At 53.8% G+C, this 23,757-nt stretch overlaps 1 protein-coding gene across 5 annotated transcripts in view; it reads left to right on the top strand.

Annotated features, from left to right (window-relative positions):
* The window catches only part of POU2F2 (POU class 2 homeobox 2), a 34,740-nt gene extending 12,234 nt beyond the window's left edge, over window positions 1–22,506 (top strand). The window contains exons 6-15 of one of the 5 annotated variants that reach the window (XM_040252705.1): window positions 11,508–11,613; window positions 11,707–11,798; window positions 13,812–13,925; window positions 14,205–14,346; window positions 14,429–14,577; window positions 14,654–14,830; window positions 15,964–16,030; window positions 17,332–17,533; window positions 17,666–17,739; window positions 17,993–22,506. In XM_040252705.1, the coding sequence (XP_040108639.1) occupies window positions 11,508–11,613; window positions 11,707–11,798; window positions 13,812–13,925; window positions 14,205–14,346; window positions 14,429–14,577; window positions 14,654–14,830; window positions 15,964–16,030; window positions 17,332–17,533; window positions 17,666–17,739; window positions 17,993–18,327 (1,458 nt within the window). In that variant the 3' untranslated portion in view covers window positions 18,328–22,506. Of the gene's footprint in view, window positions 1–11,507; window positions 11,614–11,706; window positions 11,799–13,763; window positions 13,926–14,204; window positions 14,347–14,428; window positions 14,578–14,653; window positions 14,831–15,963; window positions 16,031–17,331; window positions 17,538–17,665; window positions 17,740–17,992 lie in introns of those variants that run through there. The other 4 variants (XM_040252704.1, XM_040252708.1, XM_040252706.1 and 1 more) reach the window with 4 other exon arrangements.
* Window positions 22,507–23,757: the final 1,251 nt, after the last annotated feature.

Here is a 23,757-nt window from a genome sequence, read left to right as displayed (position 1 = left end):
CCCCCCCCCCCGCAGCTCACGGCGCTGATGCCGGCTCAGCAGCAGCTCCTCCTGCAGCAAGCGCAGGCCCAGCTCCTGGCCGCCGCCGTGCAGCAGTCCAGCGCCGCCGCCGCCGCCGCCGCCTCCACCTCCTCTTCTTCCTCCTCCTCCTCCTCCGCCTCCTCCTCGACCTCGCAGCCCCCAGCCTCCTCCTCCTCCGGGGGAGGCGACCTGCCACCACCACAGTCTGCCAGCCAGCCCCCGGGGACCCCACAGCTTACCCTGTCCCAGCCCATCCAGCTCACAGCACAGGTAAGGGCAGCCCCCGGGGGAGCACCCTCCCCCAGCCGAGCACCCTAGATTGCAGGAGGCTGGCTGGTCCCCGGGCACCATTTACCATTCTGACCACCAGCCACCGGCTGGGCAGTCCCCCAGCAACCCTAGGAAGCCTTGGGACACGCCTCCACCCATCAGTCCAGGTGAGGGGAGCCCCTGACTCCCCGATTTCTCTGTACCTCGCTGGGGGGGCCCAGCCACCTGGGAGGCTGACATGTGATGCTCAGTTTACAGCAGAGGAAACCGGGGGTCACCTCAGTGGGCAGGACCTGTGTGTGGGCCCCGAACGAAAGGCTGAGAATCAGAATCAGTATCCCCACCTCATGTCCTCTGGCTCATCCAGTGAGACCCTCTTTCAGAAAGAGGCCCATGACCTATGGGTCAGGAAATGCCACTTTCTCCCCATTCTACAGACTTCCGGTCTACGTGGAATCATGCATATGAGGGGCCATATTAGCTTCTAGGCCTGCCACAACAAAGTGTCCCTAATGAGGTGGCTTAAAACAACCAAAATGCATCATGTTAAACCAGAAGTCCAAAATCAAGGTGTCAGCAGAGCTGGGCTCTCTGTGAAGGCTCTCGGGGGAATCCCTCTTTGCTTCTTCCAGCTTCTGGTGGTGTGGGAAATTGCGGGCTTTCTCATAGACGGATGATTCCAATCTCTGCCCCGTCATCACATGGCCATCTTCTCTGTGCTTATCGGTCTCTGTGTCCACATTTCCCCTCCTTGTAAAAGGACAGCAGTCACTGAATTAGGGCCCACGCTAATGACCTCATTTTAACTTGATCATATCTGCAAAGACCTCGTTTCCAAACCAGGTCATAGTCACAGGAACCAGGGGTTAGAACTCCCGCCATATCTTTTTAGGGAACACAATCCAACCACGGCAGTGGACAATTCAACTGTTGGCAGTGGCCCACAGACTTCTCATAAGGATCCCTGACAGGAGCTGAGTAGAAGCTGGGCAGGCCTCCTCTTCTGACAGGCTGCTGTCTCCGGCACACCCCTTCCTTCCACACCTGCCCATGTCACCCATCTGTGCTGTTCACCTGGTTTCCATATAGCATTTGAGCATCTGTGACCCGTGTTGCAGGACAGTGAAGGGCCTAGGAAGCCTTAGAACAAGGGACCCTGTTTAACTCTGCAGGGCCCTGAGTTTCTCACAGTGACTGTTCCTAGGACCCTCCTCTTTTCCCGCCCCTTCCCTAGGAATCCCCTGGTGGCCTCTGCTGTCTGCATCAGGGAGCTGTCCAGTGCCCACGAGGCTGTTCCCTTGGCAGCCGTTAGCCTCTGACGGACCGGCTCCACTGCTGGCCAGCACTCTCATTTGGGGCTTAACACCAAGCGCATTTCTGCCTTCTTAGTGCTTCCTGCCACGAGGTCTGGCTCCTCAGCAACACAGAGCAATCTGGCCTCGCTGCTCTCTAGTGACTTTCCCAAACAGATCCTCCCAATGCCTGGCTCGCCACTGTTGCCCCATGTAGTCTGTTGAACGTGGCCTTGGTACCAGGCACTGTGCTAATGCGGCCGCCTTGAATCCACAGACCCTCATCCTGCCTGAGGCTCCGGGGGAGTGAAGTGACTTCGCCTGCCTCAGGTCATACCGTGAGCTCAAGGGGCATTGCCAGCCCGAGTCCAGAGCTGTAACCACATGATCTGGGGCTGCTGCCCCTCTCTGGCACCCCTCCCTCCCTGGCCACTAGAGACCCCTGCAGTTTGCCTCGCAGCACACACCTCTCTTTACTGGGCAGTGCTGAGGCTCAGGGCTCCTCACTAGGCTCCTCCAATCTCTGTCCTCCTTTCTACCTGGAAGTCACCTGTCTTGATCTGGTCAGCTCCTCCTCTTCCTTTAAGTCCCAGCTCAGGAGTCTGCGCCTCCAGGAAGTCTTCCATGACTTCTTTTTCTCTCGCTTGTTTGATTTTCTGCTTTCTGATCACCAAAGGCTGTGTGAAAATAGGCCCTCGAAAATCTCTGTTGAAGGAACACAGACTACAGGGAGGGCAGAGGGACAGGGCAGCCTAGTGCAGACCCAACCAGGCCATCAGCCCCAGGAGCAGCAGACACTCCTGTTCAGCCAGTGCCTACAGGCTCTCCACAGACCCCGGGAACAGCAGGCTGACCCTCTGCCGCCCACTGCCCTGCCCGCGCCCTGATTCTCCAGGCCTGCTCCTGCCCAGCCCTCTCCCCTCGCTCTGCCTGCCCCAGCTTCCCCCAGCTCTCATCTTCATCTGTCCCCTGCGAGTGCCAAGCTAGGCTGAGGTGGTTTCCTGGGAGTTCCGTCGCCCTGTGATCTCACTTCCCCAGCAGATAAATGTTTATCCCGGGCAGCCCAGGAGCAGGGAAGCAAGCTGCCTACGCTTAGGCCGCGGTGGGCACCACGTCCTCCCGTGCTCACTGCCCCGCTGCAGTCACAGCCGGCCCGGCCCTGGCTTGACTCTCTTCCCAGCCTGTGTCTTGTGCATGCTGGGGCCATTTAACTTCTCTCGCCTGCTCAGCTCCATCCCGCCCTCACTTCGCAGATATTTCCCTTGTGTCGAGCCCTGGCAGGAAGCAGGCATGACTCACACAGAGCCTTGTCCCTGGAGGGGCTCCCAGTCTCATAGGGAAACAGATACACCAATAAGCCACCAAGAAATGTTTGAGAAGTTCTAAGAAAGTTAAAGGGCTTCCCAGGTGGCACTAGCAGTAAAGAACCTGCCTGCCAATGCAGGAGACCTAAGAGACACGGGTTCAATCCCTGGGTCGTCAAGACCCCATAGAGGAGAGCATGGCAACCCACTTCAGTATTCTTGCCTGGAGAATCCCATGGACAGAGGAGCCTTGTGGGCCACGGTCCATAGGGTCCCACAGAGTTGGACACAACTGAAGTGACTTAGCAGACATGCAGGCAAGAGAGTCAAGAGCATTCATAGTCCTAGCACTTTGAAATTGTATGTAAAGTACAAAGAGAAAGTCCAGCTTCTGTCCCTGTAATGCCAGCTTCCAAAAAGTCATGTTGGTCAGCTTGGCAGGAACCTTCCTTGCATTTTCTTATCTTGAACAGAGGAAGAGGTGATTATAATACCATTTTACCACTAACTTTTTTTTTGGCTGCACTGCATTTGTTGTGGAATCTCAGTTCCCTGACCAGGCATTGAACCTGAGCCCTTGGCGGTGAAAGCAGAGTCCTAACCACTGGGCCACCACAGAACTCCTTCTAATTTTTACACTCTGTGCGGCCAGCACTGGGCACAGTGCCTTCTACCGAGGTGGCCTCACAGATATTTACTGAATCAGTGAGGGATGTTTTGCTGCAGCTTTTCAATCAAGGGTAGGGAATACATCTCTCCTGGGGAGTCATTCAGAATGTCTGGGGTAGGAGAGGTATTGATTGAACATTTATATTCACTGCTAAAACATCATTTTGTCTCTGGAGAGCCCGGCGAGTTGGGGGGATGGCCCCATTCCATCTTATGGCCACAGCAAATAGAGCTCGAGAAGATCTTTTAGGCAGGCAGGACCTAGTGAAGAAAGGTGACCGGGAGAAACCTGCTGGGAGTGGTGGGGACGCAGGAAAAGGAAAGCGGTTGTGTCTGAGGGAGTCAGGGCAGGCTTCCTGGAGGAAGTGGCGTCCGCACCGAGGAGAGACAAGTGGGAGTTTGCCAGGTGGATGAGTGGAGGAGGGGTTCCAGGCATGGGAAGGGCGAGTGCAAAGTCAGAGAGTAAGGCAGGCTTGGGGAGGCGGTGGGCGGACACGAATGAAGGGTGAGGTGGGAGGAGGTGTCAGTGCGGCCACAGCCCCGCTCTAGGCAGTTAAAGAGTAAGAGGGAGTATTTGTCTCAGGCCACTGAGAAGGCCCAGCCTAGAACATCAGACCTGGCCCCAGGGGTCTGTCCTCCTTTTCATTCTGGGACGGGCACAGTGGATACCAGCACTTCTAGCCTTGCAGCCACCGTGCCCAGCAAGATAAAACACGCCCACTGCCAAGTCATTGTCTCCTGACCCCTGAGAAGGTGGGCTCAGCCCCACCTGGACCACGTGGTGTGAGAATGGGAAGGGGAGGACCCCAGGAGGAGATGAGTCCTGCCACTAGAGAAGAGGTGGGAGAATGCCAGGTGAGCCCAGGCACCCATCTGGAGGTGTTCAGCCGTATGCCCACAGGCCCCAGAGTCCCGGAGCCAGGCCGAGGCTCGCTGGTCACTCCAGGACTCCTGGGCTGGGAATCTGTTGTGCCTTGTCTGTCCTGGAATTTTAGCATGAGGTAGCATGGAATGTTGGGCTCAGATGGTAAAGAACCTGTCTGCCAGTGGAGTTGATGCAGGTTCGATCATTGGGTCAGGGAGATCCCCTGGAGAAGGGAATGGCAACCCACTCCAGTATTCTTTCCTGGAGAATCCCAAGGACAGAGGAGCCTACAGTCCATGGGATGACAAAGAGTCCAACACAACTTGGTGACTAACAACAACAGCATGGGATGTTATATGCAATTAGCATGTAGGTGCTTTTCCTCCCTGTTGACTGGTGCTCTGTTTCACGGTGTGCTGCCCCAGTGCTGCTCCACGTGGCAGGGCCAGCCTCTGGGGGACGGGGGTATACATAGAAGATCCTGTGCTAGAGACAGGCCACCTCTGTCCACCTGCAATCCCAACCTTTAGAGCTTCCCTCAGTGGAGGTGACCGGAGGAATCATAGTCATTTATTCATTCAACTAACACTTACTGAGCACCTGTGTATGCCAGGCTCTCATTCATGGCCCTGAGGGGACAGCTGGGAGCACGGCAGAGGGGCCTGCCCTTGAGGACGTTATTATGTTCTAGTGGAGAGAGACAGTAAACAAGTCAACAAACCAGCAAAGCAAGACAGTTTTAGCATAAGTGTAATGAAGAAAATGAAACAGGGTGCTGCCCTAGAGGGAGGAAGCCACTTTTTTTTTTTTTTTGCAGCGCTGCACAACACACTGGGTCGGGGATCGAACCCTTATTTATTTATTTTAACATCAAAAGCATTTTGTATTGGGGTATAGCTGATTAACAATGTTGTGATAGTTTCAGGTGAACAGTGAAGGGACTCAGCCATACATAGACATGTATCCATTCTTCCCCAAACCGCAGGAGGAAGTCACTTTCAATGGATAGTCAGGAAAAGCTTCACTGAGAAGGTGGCCTTTGAGAACCAAGGCCTGAATGAGTCAGGCATGAAGGCAGTGGGAGAGCTTGGGAAAGGGCAACAGCAGGTACAAGGGTCCTGAGGCAGAAACCAGCCTGACTTGTTCAGGACACAGAGGAAGGTGAAATGTGTGAAACAGAGTGAGTGGGAGACAACTGGGAGGTGAGGGGCCATGGCAGAGGCAGGCAGGACTGGCTTTTGCAGCATCTCGTAGGCAAGATCAAGGAGTTGGGAAGGTGTGCTGGGTATGATGGGAGGCAGTAGGGGGTGCTAAGCAGGTTAGGAATGTGCCCCAACTGACCCTTTACAAAGCTCCTTCCAGCTGCTCTGGGTAGAATGGACTAGAAGCAAGGAGCCGAGTAGGGAGCCCTTGCAGGCATCCCTGAAGGCAATGAGGGTAGAGGTGGGGTCCAGCATGCTCTTCTGTATGGATCCTGTAAGTCAAGGGTGACTCCTGGGACTCTGGCTTCAGCGACTGGGTGGTGGTGAGGTGGTTTCCTGAGCTGGGGAAGGCAGGGGAGGAACAGGGTGTTTTGGAGGGCGGGGCTGAGGAACCAGGAGTTTCACTTTGGACATGGTAGGGTTCAGAGAGTCTGTTAATTACACAAAAGTAGAGACATCAAATAGGCAGATAGATATTGGAGGCTGAAGCTCGGTGGAAGGTCTGGGCAGGAGCTGAAAGTTGTCAGTTTCTAGGAAGAGGATGGACCCATGGGGCTCCTGCCCTCGAGAGCTCATGGGGTGACATGAGGCGGGTGACGGGAGGGTGCAGTGCCAGCAAATGCTTGTGTTGGGGGAGTATGTTCTGGTTTTCAAGATGCTTTGAGAATAATAATATTACTCAGGACTCAAAACAACCCAGTGAAGAGTTAGACATTATTACTCTCGTTTTATAGATGAAAGAGCGATCCAGGTGGTCCTAGTGGTAAAGAACCCACCTGCCAGTGCAGGAGACGTAAGAGACACGGGTTCGATCCCTGAGTAAGGAAGATTCCCTGGAGAAGGAAATGGCAACCCACTCCAGTATTCTTGCCTGGAGAATCCCATGGACAGAGGAACCTGGTGGGCTACAGTCCATGGGGTCTTAAAGAGTCAGATACAACTGAAGCAACTTAGCATGTATGTACACATATGTGAAAAACTGAGGCCCCAAGAGAAATGACTCAGTAAAAATGACTGCTGTTTAAGGAGAACCCCTTGAGTGAATCAAGGATCAGGCTAAATGTTCTACATGCCTTGTCTCATTTAATTCTTAAACAGCCCCATGAGATAAGAATTATTGAGGTGTCATTTGAATAAATTGAGGCTTAAAGAGGGTAAAGAACTGCCCGTGGTCTCAGGTGTGTAAAGGACAGTCAGGTGTCGGGCTGGCTCCAGAGCCCAGGTATTCCAGGACACCTTGCATTGTTACCCCAGTCAGTACAGCCCAGAGAGAGAGCTGGCGTACCCCCAAGTCACTCAGGAATTCGCTGGTGGTGCAGTGGTTAAGGGGCCTCCCTGGTTGCTCCAAGGTAAAAGAATCTTCCTGCCAATGTAGGAGATACAGATTCGATCCCTGGGTCAGGAAGATCCCCTGGAGAAGGAAATGGCAACCCACTCCAGTATTCTTGCCAGGAAAATCCCATGGACAGAGGAGCCTTGGGGTCTCAGAGTTGGACATGACTGAGACGCTGTGCATGGACACGCGCCAGTGATTAGGACTACGTGCTCTTACTGCCAAGGGCCCGAGTTTGAACCCTGGTTGGAGAACTAAGATCCCACAAGCTGTGAAGTGTGCCCCCACCCTAAAAAAGGAGGAAGCAGGCACAACATCCAAGATTCGAATCGCCACGGTTCTCAGATGGAAGGGACCCTTGCACCCCCCAGCTGACCTTCCCACCCACTGTGGGAACTCCCTCCATACTGTTCTGAGCAGGTGGGGGTGCAGTGTCACCCAGGGGCCCCCCAGGACGGATGCTTCCTGCCCCCCAAGTGGCCCCTTCCACTGGGCTTTCACACAGTCACTGCAGTGTACTCTACACGGCTCCTGGCCCCATCCCTTCCTGTCCTCCACACCTGGCCCTCACTTCAGGCTCTTCATGTCCTGGCAGCACAGTGTCCAGAACAGGTCGTAATTTGCCCTATCAGGGAGGACAAGCCAGTGTAGACGTGCGTGATGACACCTTCCCCTTGGGGTGGCTGTCGGTGTGTGTGGAGGCCAGTCTTGGGGGGCAGGGAAGTTGGCCTGTGCGGTGGAGTGAAGCGCTGCACCTGCTGGGCTCGGCCTGGTGCCTCTAGTTCCTTCTCAAGGCTGCCTCCTCCCCACCAGGTGGAACCGGCCCAGTGGGCGATTACACTGCAGTTCACCCATAGGTCATATAACCGCCCTGTCTCAGTCTTTTTGCCCCCAGTCTGCAGCCAAGATCCTACCTGTGGCAAAACCCAGCCGGTTGGCACCCAGACACCATCAGTCCTAAGATTTATCCTATGCATTCTCTGAAAATTCGTGTATCACCTGTACCGCCCTGCTCTGGGGCAGGGGAGTGATCAGATGACAGCGATGAGCAAGAATGTGGTCCTTTCCTTCTCAGCTTTGATAGGCTGTGCTAGCCCTCTGTTCTGGTTTTTCTCGAAGGTTAGGGACAGAGCAGATGATCCACTAACATCCCAGCGAGGGTCCAGCAGGCCTGCCTCCGCTTACTCTTAACTTTTCCATGGCCTGTTTCAGTTGTAACACGCCCCCAAGCGGCTTCACAGGGCGAGCCGGTTCAGATGGCGCTAGGTTGTAGAGAAATGGCGCCCCCTACTGGCTAACCCTTGGTCTTGCGGCAGCTCACTGCTCTTCCCAGAATCTCTCTCGTTCTTTTTTCCCACATACGGATGAATGGATGTATGTATGTATTCATTTGGCTGTGCCAGGTCTTAATTGCAGCAGGCAGGATATTTAGTGGCCTCATGTGAACTCCCTGGTCAGGAAACGAAGATCCCAAAAGCTGTGTGGCAGTTAAAAAAAAAAAATCCGATGGAAAGTTGTGGAGGCTTTATTTTTTTGTTTGTTTTGGCTGCCACGCAGCTTGCAAGTTCTTTGGTCCTGACCAGGGATCGAACCCAGGCCCCAGCAGTGAAAGCGCAGAATTCTGACCACCAGATTGCCAGGGAATTCCCTCTATTAATATTTAAGAACAAGAAACGGTTCCACAGACCATCCCAACAAGGGTCTGTGGATAGAATTCAAGGGTGAGAGTCCATGAACTTGGATGGGAAAAAATTTTGTCTCAGTTTTCACTATCCTCTCACTGAAAATGTAGCATTTCCTTCTGGTATGCATAAAGGCAGCGGAGCACAGTAGTATTGGGAGGGCTTGGACTTTGCCACCTATGGAATGAACAGATATTTCCATATTCTATTACAGTTTTGCAGATCTTTTAAAATATAATTTTCAATCATTGTTTTGAAATTACAGTAGTCATTCAGCTTGTTGCTTGCTCCTATTTAGTGGGTTAACAAAGAAGCCCATTGATTACTGTTTATCACAGTCAAAAATATATATGATGATTGTATTTTAATATAAGTGATTTGCTTTGAAGTTCTGTATATTTTACGTTGCACTTTTTTTTTTAATTCTGGGAAGGAAGGTAGATTTTGGCAGATATTGAAGCATTCAAAGCACAAAAATGTGTAGAAAAAAATTTGGTAGAGGACTTCGCTGGCAGTCTAGTGGTTAGGACTCTGTGCTTCCACTGCAGGGGTCATGGGTTTGATCCCTCATCGGGGAATTAAGAACCTGCAAGCTGTGACACTCAGCCAAAAAAAAGATACGAAAAAAATTTTGGTAGGGCTTATGGATAGACTGGATGGATAAGAGAGGGAGAAATCAGTGCTGATCCCCCAGTTTGTGGTCTGAGTAACGGTGGGTGGAGGACTGGTTAAGGTTCTCATGCAAGTCCTCACTGTGAGACCCACGCAAATTGCGATGCATTTCCCCATCTTTTCCCTCTCCCTGCTGATTCAGAAAGAAATCTGCAGACCTCTTTTTCAGCCTTCTGGAGATAAAGGGGGATTTCTCCTGAGAGTCACACTCCCAGAGAGATAGGAGTTAGCAAATATTTTTATTCTTATTTATTTTAATAAATAAGCTGAGAGTTATACGAAATCAGAACAATACTACTAATAAGATTATTTCTGGCCTTACTTTTTGGATTCAATTCAGTGGGCACTAAATGGGGGCTTTCCAGGCTCTACTAAGGGTGAGGTGTTTAGTCGCTCAGTCGTGTCCAACTCTTTGGAAGCCCATGGTCTGTAGCCCACCAGGTTCCTCTGTCCCAGGGATTTCCCAGGCAAGAATACTGGAGTAGGTTGCCATTTCCTTCTCCAGCAGATCTTCCCGAACCAGGGATCGAATCCAGGTCTCCTACATTCCAGGCAGATTCTTTACTGCTGAGCCACCGGGCTTTTTAAGGAAAAGAGGACAGGGAGTTCTCTGGTGTCCCAGTGGCTAGGATTCCAGGCTTTCACTTCCTTGAGCCTGGGTTCATTCCCTGGTTGGGGAACTGAGATCCCATGAGCCACACAGCATGGCCAAAACAATAATAAATAAATATAAAATGAAAACTACTGAAAAGTACACAGATCGTAAGTATACAGCTCAATGAGACTCACAAACCGAGCACATCCATTTAACAGGCACTCAGATCAAGAAACTGAATATGGCCAGGCCTCTAGAAGCTCCTAAAGATCCCTTTTGGTCTGTGAAAGTGTTAGTGGCTCAGTTGTGTTCAACTCTTTGCGATCCCGTGGACTGTAGGCTGTCAGGCTCCTCTGTCCATCAGATTCTCCAGGCAAGAATACTGGAGTTGGGTGCCATTCCCTTCTCTAGGGGATCTTCCTGACCCAGGGATCGAACCTGGGTCTCCTGCACTGCAGGCAGATGCTATATGCTCTGAGCCACACATGCAAATGGAACTTAAAAATCCAGGTGTAGCCAAGGTTGGTTCCTCCTGAGAGCTGAAGAAAAGGATTTGTTCCAGGCCTCTCTGCTTGGCTTGCCGATGACCACCTTCTCCCTGCATCTCTTCATGTCATCTTTCCTCTATCCATGTTTGTCTGCAAATCTCCCCAGATTATATGGATACTAGTCACATTGGATCAGTGCCCACCCTAATGACCTCACATTAACATGATCATCTGCAAAGACTCTATTTCCAAATAACATCACCCTCTGGGGTTCTGGGGAGGTTAGGATTCGAACATATCTTTTTTTTCGGGGGTAAGGGGGGAACGACACAATTCAACTCATAACAATGCCAAAGAGTTTTCCTAAGTGATTGTACCAATTTAATCAGCTACTTGTTCAGTTGCTAAGTTGTGTCCAGCTCTTTGCAACTCCATGGACTGCATGCCAGTCTTCCCTGTCCTCTTATCTCCTGGAGCTTGCTCAAACTCATGTCTACTGAGTTGGTGATGCCATCCAACCAATCCAACCATCTCATCCTCTGTTGAGCCCCCTTCTCCTCATGCCTTCAAGCTTTCCCAGCATCAGGGTCTTTTCTAATGAGTCAGCTCTCCGCATCAGGTGGCCAAAGCTTCAGCTTCAGCACCCAGTCCTTCCAATGAATATTCAGGGTTGATTTCCTTTAGAATTGATTGGTTTGATCTCCTTGGAGTCCAAGGGACTCTCAAGAGTCTGGTCACTAGGAGCTGGAGTATTTTAAAGCTAGTTCCAGACATGATATCATATGCCTTGGGAGTGTTTTAAAAGGAAGGAAGACTCTGTCCGATTTACATTTTTAAGCGATTCTATCTGTTCTGTGGGAATATAAGACAAGGCAAATGTCCCATCAAGAAAGAAAAGGTAAATAAAGAGTGAGCTCTCCTGTGATGACACATGTAGGATGCTCAGGCCTCCCTGGTGCCTTCAGCTCAGGGATGTGTCCAGCAACCCGTGCTCCATCCCTTGATGACTGGTGCCAGCCTGCCCTGTGGAGCACCACTTGGGGTTTGGGGGATGCCAAGAGAGGAAGCGGGCCAGGACTCAGGCTGTCTTTCTGTTCGCCCTCCTCCCTGCCAGGACATCCAGCAGCTCCTCCAGCTCCAGCAGCTGGTGCTTGTGCCAGGCCACCACCTCCAGCCACCTGCTCAGTTCCTGCTGCCGCAGGCCCAGCAGAGTCAGACAGGTAAGACCCTCTACCCTGGACGGCCTCCCCCGATGCCTCCACATGACTCCCGCTGTCCCCCGTCACCCCGTGTGGTCCCTCTTGTCTCCCCAGGCCTGCTACCGACGCCAAATCTATTCCAGCTACCTCAGCAAACCCAGGGAGCTCTTCTGACCTCCCAGCCCCGGGCAGGGCTGCCCACACAGGTAAGCGGTCTTCTGAGTACTTCAGGGTGTGGGTGAAAGGTGTGAAGTCGGAGGAGTGATGGTCTGCTTCCCATTTGGCCCACCCGCAGCCACAGGGGCCAAGATGGGGGTCGGGAGCCCCAGGGCCCAGCGCTGTTCTGCCACTGATTTGCTGTGGGACCCTAGGCAAGCTGCTCTCTCTGTCTGAGCTGGTTTGCTCCTCCACAGAATGAGGGAAGTCAGCCAGACCAGTGGCTCTTAACCCTTGCAGGCACATGGGTTCCTTGGAGAATCTGATGGAAGATTTGAGTCTGACCTCTCACTGCCCCAAAAAGGCACAAGTGCACAAAACAAAATTTCAGGGGGTTCACAAGCCTTTAGATCACAAATGCTTCAGATCTCCTCCAGCACTCCAAGTAGGGTGGGGGGGGGTGGTTCCCTGAGGAAGGCGTCTGTTGGTTCATGTCCCCTTTCCAGACCAGAGACTGCAAACGGTGGCCCACCCTCACTGAAAAATTGAGTTAGTTGTCAACAAAATTCCCAGATTCCCAGCTTCTTTTGACAAAGCAGAAGCTTTGGGAAGGCTGGATCTGCATTCAGAGGGTAGGAGCACAGGCCCCTTCCCGCATGGTGTGAGCTCTCCAGGCCGACTCGTCCCCATGGCCTTTTAGTTTGCTGCCTGCATTCTAAACTTTGATCATGCGTGCGTGCTTAGTTGCTTCCGCCGTGTCTGACTCTGTGTGACGCTATGAACTATAGCCTGCCAGGCTCCTCCATCCATGGGTTCTCCAGGCAAGAATACTGGAGTGGATTGCCATGCCCTCTTCCAGGGGATCTTCCCCACCCAGGAATAGAACTCCCCGCGTCTCCTGTGTCTTTTGCATCACAGGCAGATTCTTTGACGCTGAGCCACCCGGGAAGCCCCCAGCTTTGATAATACTCTTTCATAATTACAATTTCAAAGTTCCCTCCTACCTATTTTTCATAACAGCCCTTTCAAAAAATATATAAACTATTTCAGAAAACCTGAAAAGTTTAGATGCTAATACAGGGCTTGGCTACAACACTAGAATCCAAGATGCTCAGAAAATCAAGTTGATCTTGTAATGTGGGCACTGGAAGTCATTTGGCTGCAAAACCTGTCTTAACCTGAATTGAGGCAGTGTGTGACTTCTTTATCCCTCTTGTGTGATGTTCACCCTTAACTGACAGCTGTTGATATGTCTGAATATAGGGTAATGCCTCAACCCTAATCGGAGGAGAGTTTACATTATCTGTGATATATGCCCCATGCAGGCTTTCTAAAACCTGAAACATTTCTGAATTCTAAAACACATCTGGCCCTGAGGTTTTTGGATAATGGATCAAGGACTTGTGTGTCCAGCATCCCTGCACCCATCACCTGTTTAGATGTTTCATTTTTAGGGAAATGAAGCATTCCAGAGAGAACTGCTGCTTCCTTGTAAATCTCCCTAGTGTCCCTCCCTATTTTTTTTTAAAATTTTACTTTATTTGCAGCCTAGTCATTTTAAACCTGATTCTCCCAACAACCCCGTCGGGTAGGTAGGGTAGCCATGATTGTTCCCATTCCGCGGAGGGAGAAACTGAGGCCCAGGGAGATTAAGAAATTTCCCTGAGTCCCTATCAACTGGATAGCAGAGCCAGTCCTTGATTTCCTGCCTGAAAGGAGGCTAAAACCGTGAACCCCCGTGGAAAGAGCCTTTGGTGGAAGGAGATGGCAGCTCCTTATGGGAGTCTGCAGGCCAGGAGGGAATGTGCAGAGAATTTCGGGCAGTGAGAGCGCCCTTGTGGGGCAGCAGAGGTCAGCTTGATTGGCCATGAGTGGGGAGGAGCCACCTGGGGCGGGTGGAGGGGAGTCTGCAGGGAGAGTCTGGATGGCAGGGAGGGAGGGAGGGGACAGAAGCCAAGGCTGAGCCCCATCCTGGTCCTCGGCCCTACATCCCACCCACCTGCCCGCCCCACCAGGCCGTGACCCGCCCCACGCTGCCCGACCCGCACCTCTCACACCCGCAGCCCCCCAAATGCTTGGAGCCACCATCCCATCCCGAGGAGCCCAGTGATCTGGAGGAGCTGGAGCAGTTTGCTCGCACCTTCAAGCAACGCCGCATTAAGCTGGGTTTCACACAGGTCTGAGGCTGCCCGCCAGGACAGGCGGTGGGCGTGGGGAGACGAGGCGGCGGGACCCTCTGGTGGTGGGAGGGGTGGGGCCTCATTATCTGGTGGGCGGAGTAGAGGGCGTGGCCAGATGGTGGCAGGGTGAGGGGCAGGGAGCGTAGGAGTCTAGTGGGCGGGGTGAAGGGGGCAGAATCATCTAATGGGCGGGGTTGGGGCGGGGTTCGATGGTGGGCGGGGCTGAGCTTTATGCCCAGCCCTGACCGCCGTCCCTTCCTCGCCCCACCGGCCTAGGGTGATGTGGGCCTGGCCATGGGCAAGCTCTATGGCAACGACTTCAGCCAGACGACCATTTCCCGCTTCGAGGCCCTCAACCTGAGCTTCAAGAACATGTGCAAACTGAAGCCCCTCCTGGAGAAGTGGCTCAATGACGCAGGTGGGACTTGGGCTGGGGTTCCTCTGCGGGTGGCGGGCCAGGGGAGGCTCCCTCTCACGCCCCCATCTTCTCCCGGACACAGAGACTATGTCTGTGGACTCAAGCCTGCCCAGCCCCAACCAGCTGAGCAGCCCCAGCCTGGGTTTCGACGGGCTCCCCGGCCGGAGACGCAAGAAGAGGACCAGCATCGAGACAAACGTCCGCTTCGCCTTAGAGAAGAGTTTTCTAGCGGTGAGGTCCCACCCCCGGGTGGCCCCAAGGGCTGGCTGGAGGGTGCGTCCGGGGCTGACGAGCCCTCTGTCCGCAGAACCAGAAGCCTACCTCAGAGGAGATCCTGCTGATCGCAGAGCAGCTGCACATGGAGAAGGAAGTAATCCGCGTCTGGTTCTGCAACCGGCGCCAGAAGGAGAAACGCATCAACCCCTGCAGCGCGGCCCCCATGCTGCCCAGCCCGGGCAAGCCGGCCAGCTACAGCCCCCACCTGGTACCAAGAGCCCCGCGCGGGGAGGAGGGGGTCTCTAAGCTCTGGCACACCCTCACCCCTTGGCTGGCACCTCGTGTGAAGCACAACCTACCTGGTTGTCCACAGTGTTCCTAGAATGGGTGGAGGCAGGGAGAGCCACCCTTGGGGACAGGCTGTCACACAGTCACACAGCACACACTGCTCTGCTGGAGACCCAGGCACCACCGGCGCACACTGGCATGGCCACACACACAGCTGTCCCAAGGTGCAGCCACACGGGGATGGCCCAAGGTAGAGATCCCCCTCACGCAGATTGACCACCACTCAGACCCTGGCAGGGGCGTCAGTACAGCCCTGGTTGTGCACAGGACATCCCTTTTTCCCACCTAGAGTGGAAGGTGTGACACTACAGAGAGGGGCAAGGGGCCCAGAGGAGCCCCCCACCCAGGGATGTGAAGGAGGGAGGGACCATCTGAGCTGAGTCATGAGGACAAGAGAGAGTGAGCCAGCCACATGATGGACAGGCAAAGGGATCTATGTGCACAAAGGCCTAGAAGCTAGAGTGTGCTGAGCCCAGTTCGACGAACTCCAGTGCAATTTAGTGTGGTTGGAGCTGGAATGTTTATGAATGAGTGTGGGGGAGGGGTGGAGGATAGGCAAGGGTCAGATACCAAGTCCAGTGCTGAAGGAGCTTTAACCTGAACCACAGGCACTCAGGATGAGTTTGGAGCCTTAGAGGGACTGGCTCACATTTATAGTGAGGCTTCTGGAATTAGGATGAGACTGGAGGCAGGGAGGCTAAGAAGGAGACTGGTGAATGGTCCCCCCAAAATCAAGCAATATAACATCACAACACTGTGATGCAGAGATACGCCTTATGCTCCTAACCACCCGCACCGCAACATGAGCATGTGCAGAGACACGCATACTTCAGACCTGCAGTGGGACAGCATCGGAGGAGAGGCAGGGAGTGGCTGTCGGTGGCCTAGGATCACCTAGGGCAAATGTGGTGAAAGCTGATGGAAAGCCCCTGGCATGAGAGAAACACAGCCTTGCAACCACAGCCCCTTTCCCCACCCTGGAGGCACAGGTGCAGGACCCACAGGAAGCACGGGGGATGCTGGAAGACAATGCCTTCTCTCCTCTTTCCCCAGGTCACACCGCAAGGGGGCGCCGGGACCCTGCCATTGTCCCAAGCTTCCAGCAGTCTGAGCACAACAGGTCAGAGGGGGTGGTGGACGGTGACAGAGTGCTGGGAGAACGCAGGGCAGGCTCGAGCCTGAGGTCCTCAAGGGCACGGTGTCTCAGGGCATCTATGGGCCTCGAGACGGAGCCTGGAGGTGGGGGATGGGGAAGAGGACAGACTCACCCCTACCTGCCAGAGCAGCTCAGGCTTCATCTGCTCCATAGTTTCATAGGAGAAAAGCAGGAGGCTGATAAAGGTGATGTGCCTGGGTTCTGATTCTGGCATTTAGAAACTGTGAACTCCAGAAGCAACCCTACCTCTCTGAGTCTCAGTTGTAAAACGATTATGAATGTATCATATATACAGAAGCTACATCCATGAATATAGACATACAAAAGTGTGTATGCACATACACGCTTTTGTACCCAAAGCCTTCCTTTGTTCCTTCCTGGGGCGCGTGCGTACTAAGTTGCTTCAGTCGTGTCCAACTCTGTGTGACGTCATGGACTGTAGCCCGCCAGGTTCCTCTGTCCATGGGATTTCCCAGGCAAGAATACTGGAGTGGGTTGCCCTGCCCTCCTCCAAGGGATCTTCCCGACCCAGAGAACGAACCGGCGTCTCTTAGGTCTCCTGCATTGGCAGGTGGGTTCTTCACCGCTAGCGCCACCTGGGAAGCCCCCTTCCTGGGGGTAGGGCATGTTTAACACCATATATAAAAATAACATAAAAACAAACACCAAATTGCCCCCCCTCAGGTTAAGAAATAGTAAGTGGAAGTTTATAAAGTAGTAACGGTGTGCCTGGTTCTAGGTCTAAACTCTTTATAATGAGTGTTGACTTCACACCCATTTTATAAGATAGATTCTGTTATCTTCCCCATTTTCCAGATGAGGGAACTGAAGGCCAGAGAGGTGAAGGTACTCACCCAAGGGCACAGCTGCGATGTTGCAAAGCTGGCAATTGCTGTCCCAGGTGTCTGACCTGAGTCTGCGCTCTGCGCTCTCAGCCTCAGCTGCACCCCCCTTCCTGGCCCCTAGAGGGAGCCATTGGGGTCTGTCCTCTGGGCACCCCTGGTTCTTTGTACAAAGGGGCCCAGAGGTGAGATTCAGGGCTGGATAAGCCGGGTGTGAAAGCACTCTGGGCTCAGGGCAGAGGCCCAGTGGGTGGCTGTTGCTTGTGCTGGGATTACTGTCACTGTGGCAGAGGCTGTGGGACAAAAGGGCAGGAGGCCTAAATGTGTTCTGACTGAGGAGAGGTTGCGGGACTGGGTAGGCATCAACCTCAGTGGAGGACGAGTAGAAGCTGAAGTCTCCATCTCTTTGTCTCTCTCTGGCAGTTACTACCTTATCCTCAGCTGTGGGGACACTCCACCCCAGCCGGACAGCTGGAGGGGGTGGGGCCGGGGGCGGGGCCGCACCCCCCCTCAATTCCATCCCCTCTGTCACCCCCCCACCCCCGGCCACCACCAACAGCACAAATCCCAGCCCTCAAGGCAGCCACTCGGCCATCGGCTTGTCGGGCCTGAGCCCCAGCACGGGGTAAGTGGGCAGCAGCAGGTAGGAGGCTGTGGGGAGAAGCAGGGTCGCTGCTGCTTCCAGGGTGGGGAGTTGCGTCCCCGATCCCGCAGGAGGGTCTCTGCCCCGCTAATGCCTCTGCTTTGCCTCTTGCAGAAGCACAATGGTGGGGTTGAGCTCCGGGCTGAGTCCAGCCCTCATGAGCAACAACCCTTTGGCCACTATCCAAGGTGCGTGCTGCCTTAGGTCACTCCCATTGTCACCAGCCCCATCCCCCGGGGCCTGGAGCCCCCCCATTGCTGCTCCAGCCATGCCATCTTGCCCTCGCTCACTGCATCGCTCATCTCTTCATACCCATCTCACCTCTGGGGAAGGTGTGAGGGGTGCTGATGGGGTCCATGGGTCAGATGGGAGGACAGAGGGCACTGCGGGCGGGATGCTGGAAGGCACGCCCAGCCCAGCCTCTCTCTCTCTCCCTCCCAGCCCTGGCCTCTGGTGGAACCCTGCCCCTTACCAGCCTTGACAGCAGCGGGAACCTGGTGCTGGGGGCGGCTGGCGCAGCCCCAGGGAGCCCAGGCCTGGTGACCTCACCACTCTTCTTGAACCACGCTGGGCTGCCCCTGCTCAGCGCCCCGCCTGCCGTGGGCCTGGTCTCAGCAGCTGCTGCGGCCGTGGCAGCCTCCATCTCCAGCAAGTCTCCTGGCCTCTCCTCGTCCTCCTCCTCGTCCTCCTCCTCGTCCTCCTCTACCTGCAGTGAGACGGCAGCACAGACCCCTGGAGGCCCAGGGGGACCCGAGGTAGGGTCCAAGCCCGAGTGAGGGCCCGCCATGCCTCCCCTCCGACTCCTCTGACCTCCCCAGCACCCCCGGCTCCATTCCCCGCCTGGGAAGCAGGTGAGGAGGCCGGCGGTGGGGGCACCGAGGGTCCTCGGAGCAGGAGTGACAAGGGAGGAAAGACCAAAAAATTAAAAACAAAAGATCAACCAACAAACCAAAAAGAAAAAAAAAAGAAAGAAAAGAAATCAACCAACAGAAAAAAGAAAACCAAAAATAATCACAAAGAAACCAGCTGCCCCAAAGGAACCAGAAGTGAAAAACAAACAAACATTAAAAACAAAAACCAAAAAACAAACAAAAAATTCCTCACCAAACTGAACAAACCAAATACCAGTCTGGAGCCAGACCTCAGTGTGCTCACCCTCACTGCTACGACACCAAATAAGAACCCAGCCAGGGGCGGAGCAGCCTCAGCAGTGCGAACCTTACACGACCCCTGGCTGTAGGGCCAGGGCTCCCCCCTCGGGGGCGGGGGCCAGAGAAGGAAAAAGAGAATGTGCCAGCCTCCCAGCCTGTACCCCCTGCCCTGGGTCAGCCAAGACAGGGCACAGCCTGCGGTGGAGGGGGTGGGCTCAGAACCACCCACCAAATATTCTTTTCCAGAAGGTGAAAGAGAAAGGGCCTGAACAACCTTACACCAAATATTCAGTAGCTTCATCCAAAGGATGTACAGAATTTTTAGCGTTGTGCTCAACAGAATGTGTCCCTGTCATGTGTCTCCCCCTCTCTCCCGGCCCCCAGTTCTCCCCGCCCTGGCAGGGGGTCTCGCTTTAACCTCCTCCCTCCCCCACCCAGGGGAGAGTTCAAGGCCAGGCCTGGGAGGACTTTTCAGCCCTTGTACCTCCCCGGCCCTTTCCCTTTGAAGGGTGGGCTAGGCCATTTTGCCAAGCTCTAGATCTCCCCCTACCACACCCCACCCCGCCCACCCGTCACCCTCCTCTGTTCTGGAACCTCCCACTATCCCTGGTCCAAGGGAAGGAGGAAGTTTCAGGCAAGAGAGGAAAAGGTGAGGGCATTCAAGTTGTCTTTTTTTCCATCCTCGTCTGTCAGTTTCCCTTGAAAAAAAAAATTCATATTCCAGTGCCTATCCGTGGGATCCTTCACGTTCTTTGACATTTTTGACCAGAAACCAAAAAGAGAACTCACCTCGCTCTTCCCGCCCTGTGCCCCTCCGATCCTGGCAGATGCCTCTCCCACCCCCTCCACCCCACACGCACACACGCACGCACCCCAGTGGTGGGCTTCCTCCAGATGGCGTCCCCATCAGGGTCAGTGTGGCAGGGACAGTGCCATGGCCCATGGTCCCCATCCGAGTGGGCGCTGTGGTGACCACCACTCCCATGAGACCTCCCTCGAGTCTTGGCTGGACCCCATGTTTGCCCAGCCCCGGACACATCTCGATGGAAGAGGAGAGTCGCTGCTGGGAGCCACGTTGCCCTCCTGCTACTGGGGAAGCCAACAAAGTTTTGAACCAAAAAAAAAACAAAAACAAAAAACCAAACAATAAATTAAAACTAGGAAAAAAGAAAGAATTTATAGATATATATATATTTAAGGGAAAGAAGATGAGGACTCTTCAACGAATAAGAAGGAGCCGCGAGGTGGAGCCAGGCCCCTGCACCAGTGGTCCAGGCCTTTGGTCCCCAAGGCGGATGGAAGGATGGATGCTTCTTTCTCTTCACAAATACCTCATGGACGTTGTCTTCGGGAAAGCTGGAGGGGGCGGCTGGGGCCAGGCCTGTCCCTCAGCCAGGGCGGATGGAAGCGGGTGGGCAGGGCTGAGAGAGGGTGTCAGGGACGGGGGTGAAGAGCCCCAAGCTCCCCGCCCCCCCCAATCAACTGAAAAAGCTTTAAGAAAAACAAAACAGGAAAAAAGAAATGAGAAAGCAAAAAGGAATGGACGAAGGAAAACTAACAAACTTTCGGGTGGTTTGATTCCTCCTTTTGAGTTCTGTTCTCTCCCCCTCTCCTCCTTTCTCTCGGCTGTCCCTCCCTCTTCCTCCCCTCCTCTCTCACCTCTCTCCATCTCCTTGTTTCTGTGTCTCTCCTCAAACCAAAGTGTTGCTGTGAAGGACGCGAGCCATTGAAATCAGAGTGGCCCCCGCCCCTGACTGGGCAGGCGCAGAGGGAGGGGAGAGCCCCAGGAGACTGGCGGGGGCTGCCGGACACTCCCAGGAGAGGCAGACGGAGCCTCGGATGCCACCCTGGGCCCCGAGGCCTCAGCGTTCTCACTTTCTTTCTTGTCTCCCTTCTCCCACCTGGGAAATGAAACTTTCGGGCTGGGCCATGGAGGCAGCAGAGACTCGGCTGTTTCAGAGGTCTCAGGGTGCCTTGTCTGGGAAGTGGTGGAGCGGTTGCCCCTCCCACCCTGGCACCGATGGGGCCTGGCATGCCGTCGACCCATCCTCGCCAGAATGTCAGCATCTCCGCTGAACCAACTCTCTGCCCTTACCCTACCTCTGAGTTTGTCCGTTTTTATTTCCTGAAGAGAAGGGACTGGCTAGTGGGCCTGGGCCCTAGCCCAAGGGTGGAGACGGGGCCAAGGGCTCCTGATCGGATAGGAAGGACGTTTGAGCAGAGTCAAGTGAAAGGAATTGCAACCAAAAACCCCTCCGAGAAGACAGGCAGCATGGAAGGCATGGTGGAGATGACTCAATAAACTATGATTCTAGACCAAAAAATAGAAAAAAAAAAGAAAAAGAAAAAAAAGAAAAAAAAGAAAATCCAGGACTCACCACCACCCACTTCATCCTGCTTCCTCCCCATCAAGTCCTGCCTCCTGGACTGCTCCTCCACCCCAGTAGGAAGCGGGCAGAGAGGAGAGGAGGAAGCAGGGGGCAGGGACGGGCCGCCGCCCTGACATTGGAGGAGGGACCCCCGTGCAGCCAGGGTGGTGGGGACCCTCCCCATCCAACCCCCATTATCTGGGAAAAGGAAAAACAAGAGAAAAAGAAAATTCCTGGGAGGGGGAAAAAATAACCAAATCCCAAGCTTTAACTACAGCTGTGAAACCAAATATTGGGAAGGGGGTGGGAGGGAGGGAGGGGCAAGTGTGCCCCAGGTCTCCCCCCTGGGCCCCCCTCCCCCGAGGACTCGAGATAAGGCACCAAATACCTCATAGAACTTTAATGTTAAAAAATGGAAACCAAATATCGTTGGCTGGGGGCCAGCCAGGGCAAGGGGCTGGGGGGCTGAGGGAGCCAGGGTTAGGAGGGTGATGGGGGAATTCATGCCCCCCACCTCCCTCTGCCCCTTGCACTCCAGCCTCCCGTCTTGACTCCGGGAAACAAAACTATCTCATCGTTTTTATTTTGTGGTCTGTACAGAGCCTGTGTCCGTGTGTCTGTGTGTGAGCGAGAGAGTTGGGGGGCTGGGGAACTTTATGTGGGGTTGGGGAAGGAGACCCCAGGCCAGGTTCTGGGCTAGGGGAGATGTCTGAGGTGGGGGGCCAGGGGCCTGGGCTAGGAAGAAGGATGAGTGGACTGGAGAAAGTGGGAGCCCTCTGAATTTCTCCTCCCCAACCCTGACCTCCTTACTCAAGGGAGGGACAGAGACTGGGTCTACCTAACGGTGGACCTTTTAATTGTGCCAAAAAAAAAAAACATGCCAGTAAGTAAAACACCTCTCTCTGGCCTCTTCTGGGAAGGCAGGGGCTGGGAGTGGGAGGAAAGACTGGGGGAGGGGAGGCGGGGTCAGTGGCGGTGAAGAACCGAGGCTCTGTATGACCCGGGGCTACGACCAGGAGGAGGGGTAAGGCTCTGAGTTTCCCGCAGGTCTCCTCCCTGGGGAAGGCCAAGAGAGGCTCTCCAAGCCCTGCACCCTGGGAAGATGGGGTAAGGGACTAGCCATGTGGCGAGGGCACCTCTTGACCTGGCTAGATCTCCTCCCCCACCCAAACCCCAGGGTGCCTCTCTCCCTTTAGCCCAGGGTAGGGGGAACCGAGTGAGAGAGAGAGTGAGATGGACTGAGCAAGACTGAGACACGCGGGCCCCCACTGGCCTCTGAGTGGGAAAGGCAAGTGCGAGAGATAAAGGCCTCCAAGAGAAAAAGAAACAAACCAAAGATTTAACCATTAAAAAAAAAAAAAAAAAAACCCACAGACAACTCCGCTACCTTTTTATACGTTGGAAAAAAAAGTGAAAAAAATTAAAAAATAAAAATAAAAAAAAAATACACAAAAATTCCAAGCCGCAGTTCCTTCATGCGGTTTGAACTTTGACCTCAGCAGTCTCCAAAGCAAGATGACGATGAGAAAGGGGAACAAAAGAAAGAAAAAATAATGTATATTTTTAAGTATTTGTCCTTGAGATGTTAGCTCCTTGTTAAACAAACACAAAAAGGAGAGAAAAATCCAGAGAGAAGCGTTGCTGGGATGGAGACAACTATTTACTATGTCTGTGACCCCTCCCCTCTGCCTCCCCTTCCTCTCCTTTCCTGTCCCTGCTGTCCCTCCCCCAACCTGTCCCCCCAAGCCCAGGGGCTCAGTATTTATTTATTTATATGACTGCAGGGTGACGGGGGCCTCTCAGCCACTTGTGGAGAGGCCCTTTGGATCATGGTAGGGCGGGGAAGGGGCGAGGAGTCTGGAGAAAAGGAGCCTGATCTTGGTCAGTTGCTCTCTGCTGGCTCCTTTCTGGCTTCTCGTGACACTGCTGCCACCTTTACCTCCCAAATCCAAGGCTGTTCCAAGGTGACCACCCCACCCTGTGAAGATGAAACTGGTTCAGCCCTTTCTGAGGTGGGTGTCTCTCCCCTTTCAAAGACCAGATTCGAATGGGGAGGGGAAGAGGTGGCTAGTAGTGGGCAAGGGAGACCAAGGAGTCTCATCCAGACATGGAGCAGGCCCTGGAGGAGGCCTGCCTCTCCTCCATCCTCACCAAGTTAGCCCCCCTTTCAGTTCTGTTTGTCCCCTGTGTAGCCCCTCCCCTTCCACCCTGGACCCCCCTCCCTGTCTCTTCTCGTGATAGCGGGTTAGCGTTTCAGTGTTCTTAACTCCAATCTGCTTGTTCATTGTACAATGTGCTTCTTTTAAGGCCCCATTTTTGTAACTTGAGTGTGTCATTCATCTGAACAACATCAAAAAATAAAAAATGAAAAACTGTACAGAGAGAAACACTGCCTGCTCTCCTTGGTCTCCTATCTTGGGAAAGGTGGTAGGGAAGTCAAGGTGTGGGGTGGGCGTGTGTGTGCCTGGGAGGGGAAGGCTTTACTTCTGTTAGTTCAGAAGTAAGTCCTGAGCAATTTTTTTTTTCACCAATTAAAAAAACAAGTCTGGAATCTTAGAATGAATTCAAATTCCTGAATTCAAATCTCATTTCTGGGGACCTCCCTTGCAATCCAGTGGTTAAGACTCCGTGTTTCCACTGCAGGGTGCTCAGGTTCGATCCCTCATTGGGGAACTAAGATCCCACA

The sequence above is a fragment of the Oryx dammah genome, unplaced genomic scaffold, assembly GCF_014754425.2.
Source record: "Oryx dammah isolate SB20612 unplaced genomic scaffold, SCBI_Odam_1.1 HiC_scaffold_13, whole genome shotgun sequence".
Classification (NCBI taxonomy): domain Eukaryota; kingdom Metazoa; phylum Chordata; class Mammalia; order Artiodactyla; family Bovidae; genus Oryx; species Oryx dammah.
This window is presented reverse-complemented; position numbering and strand designations above follow the sequence as displayed.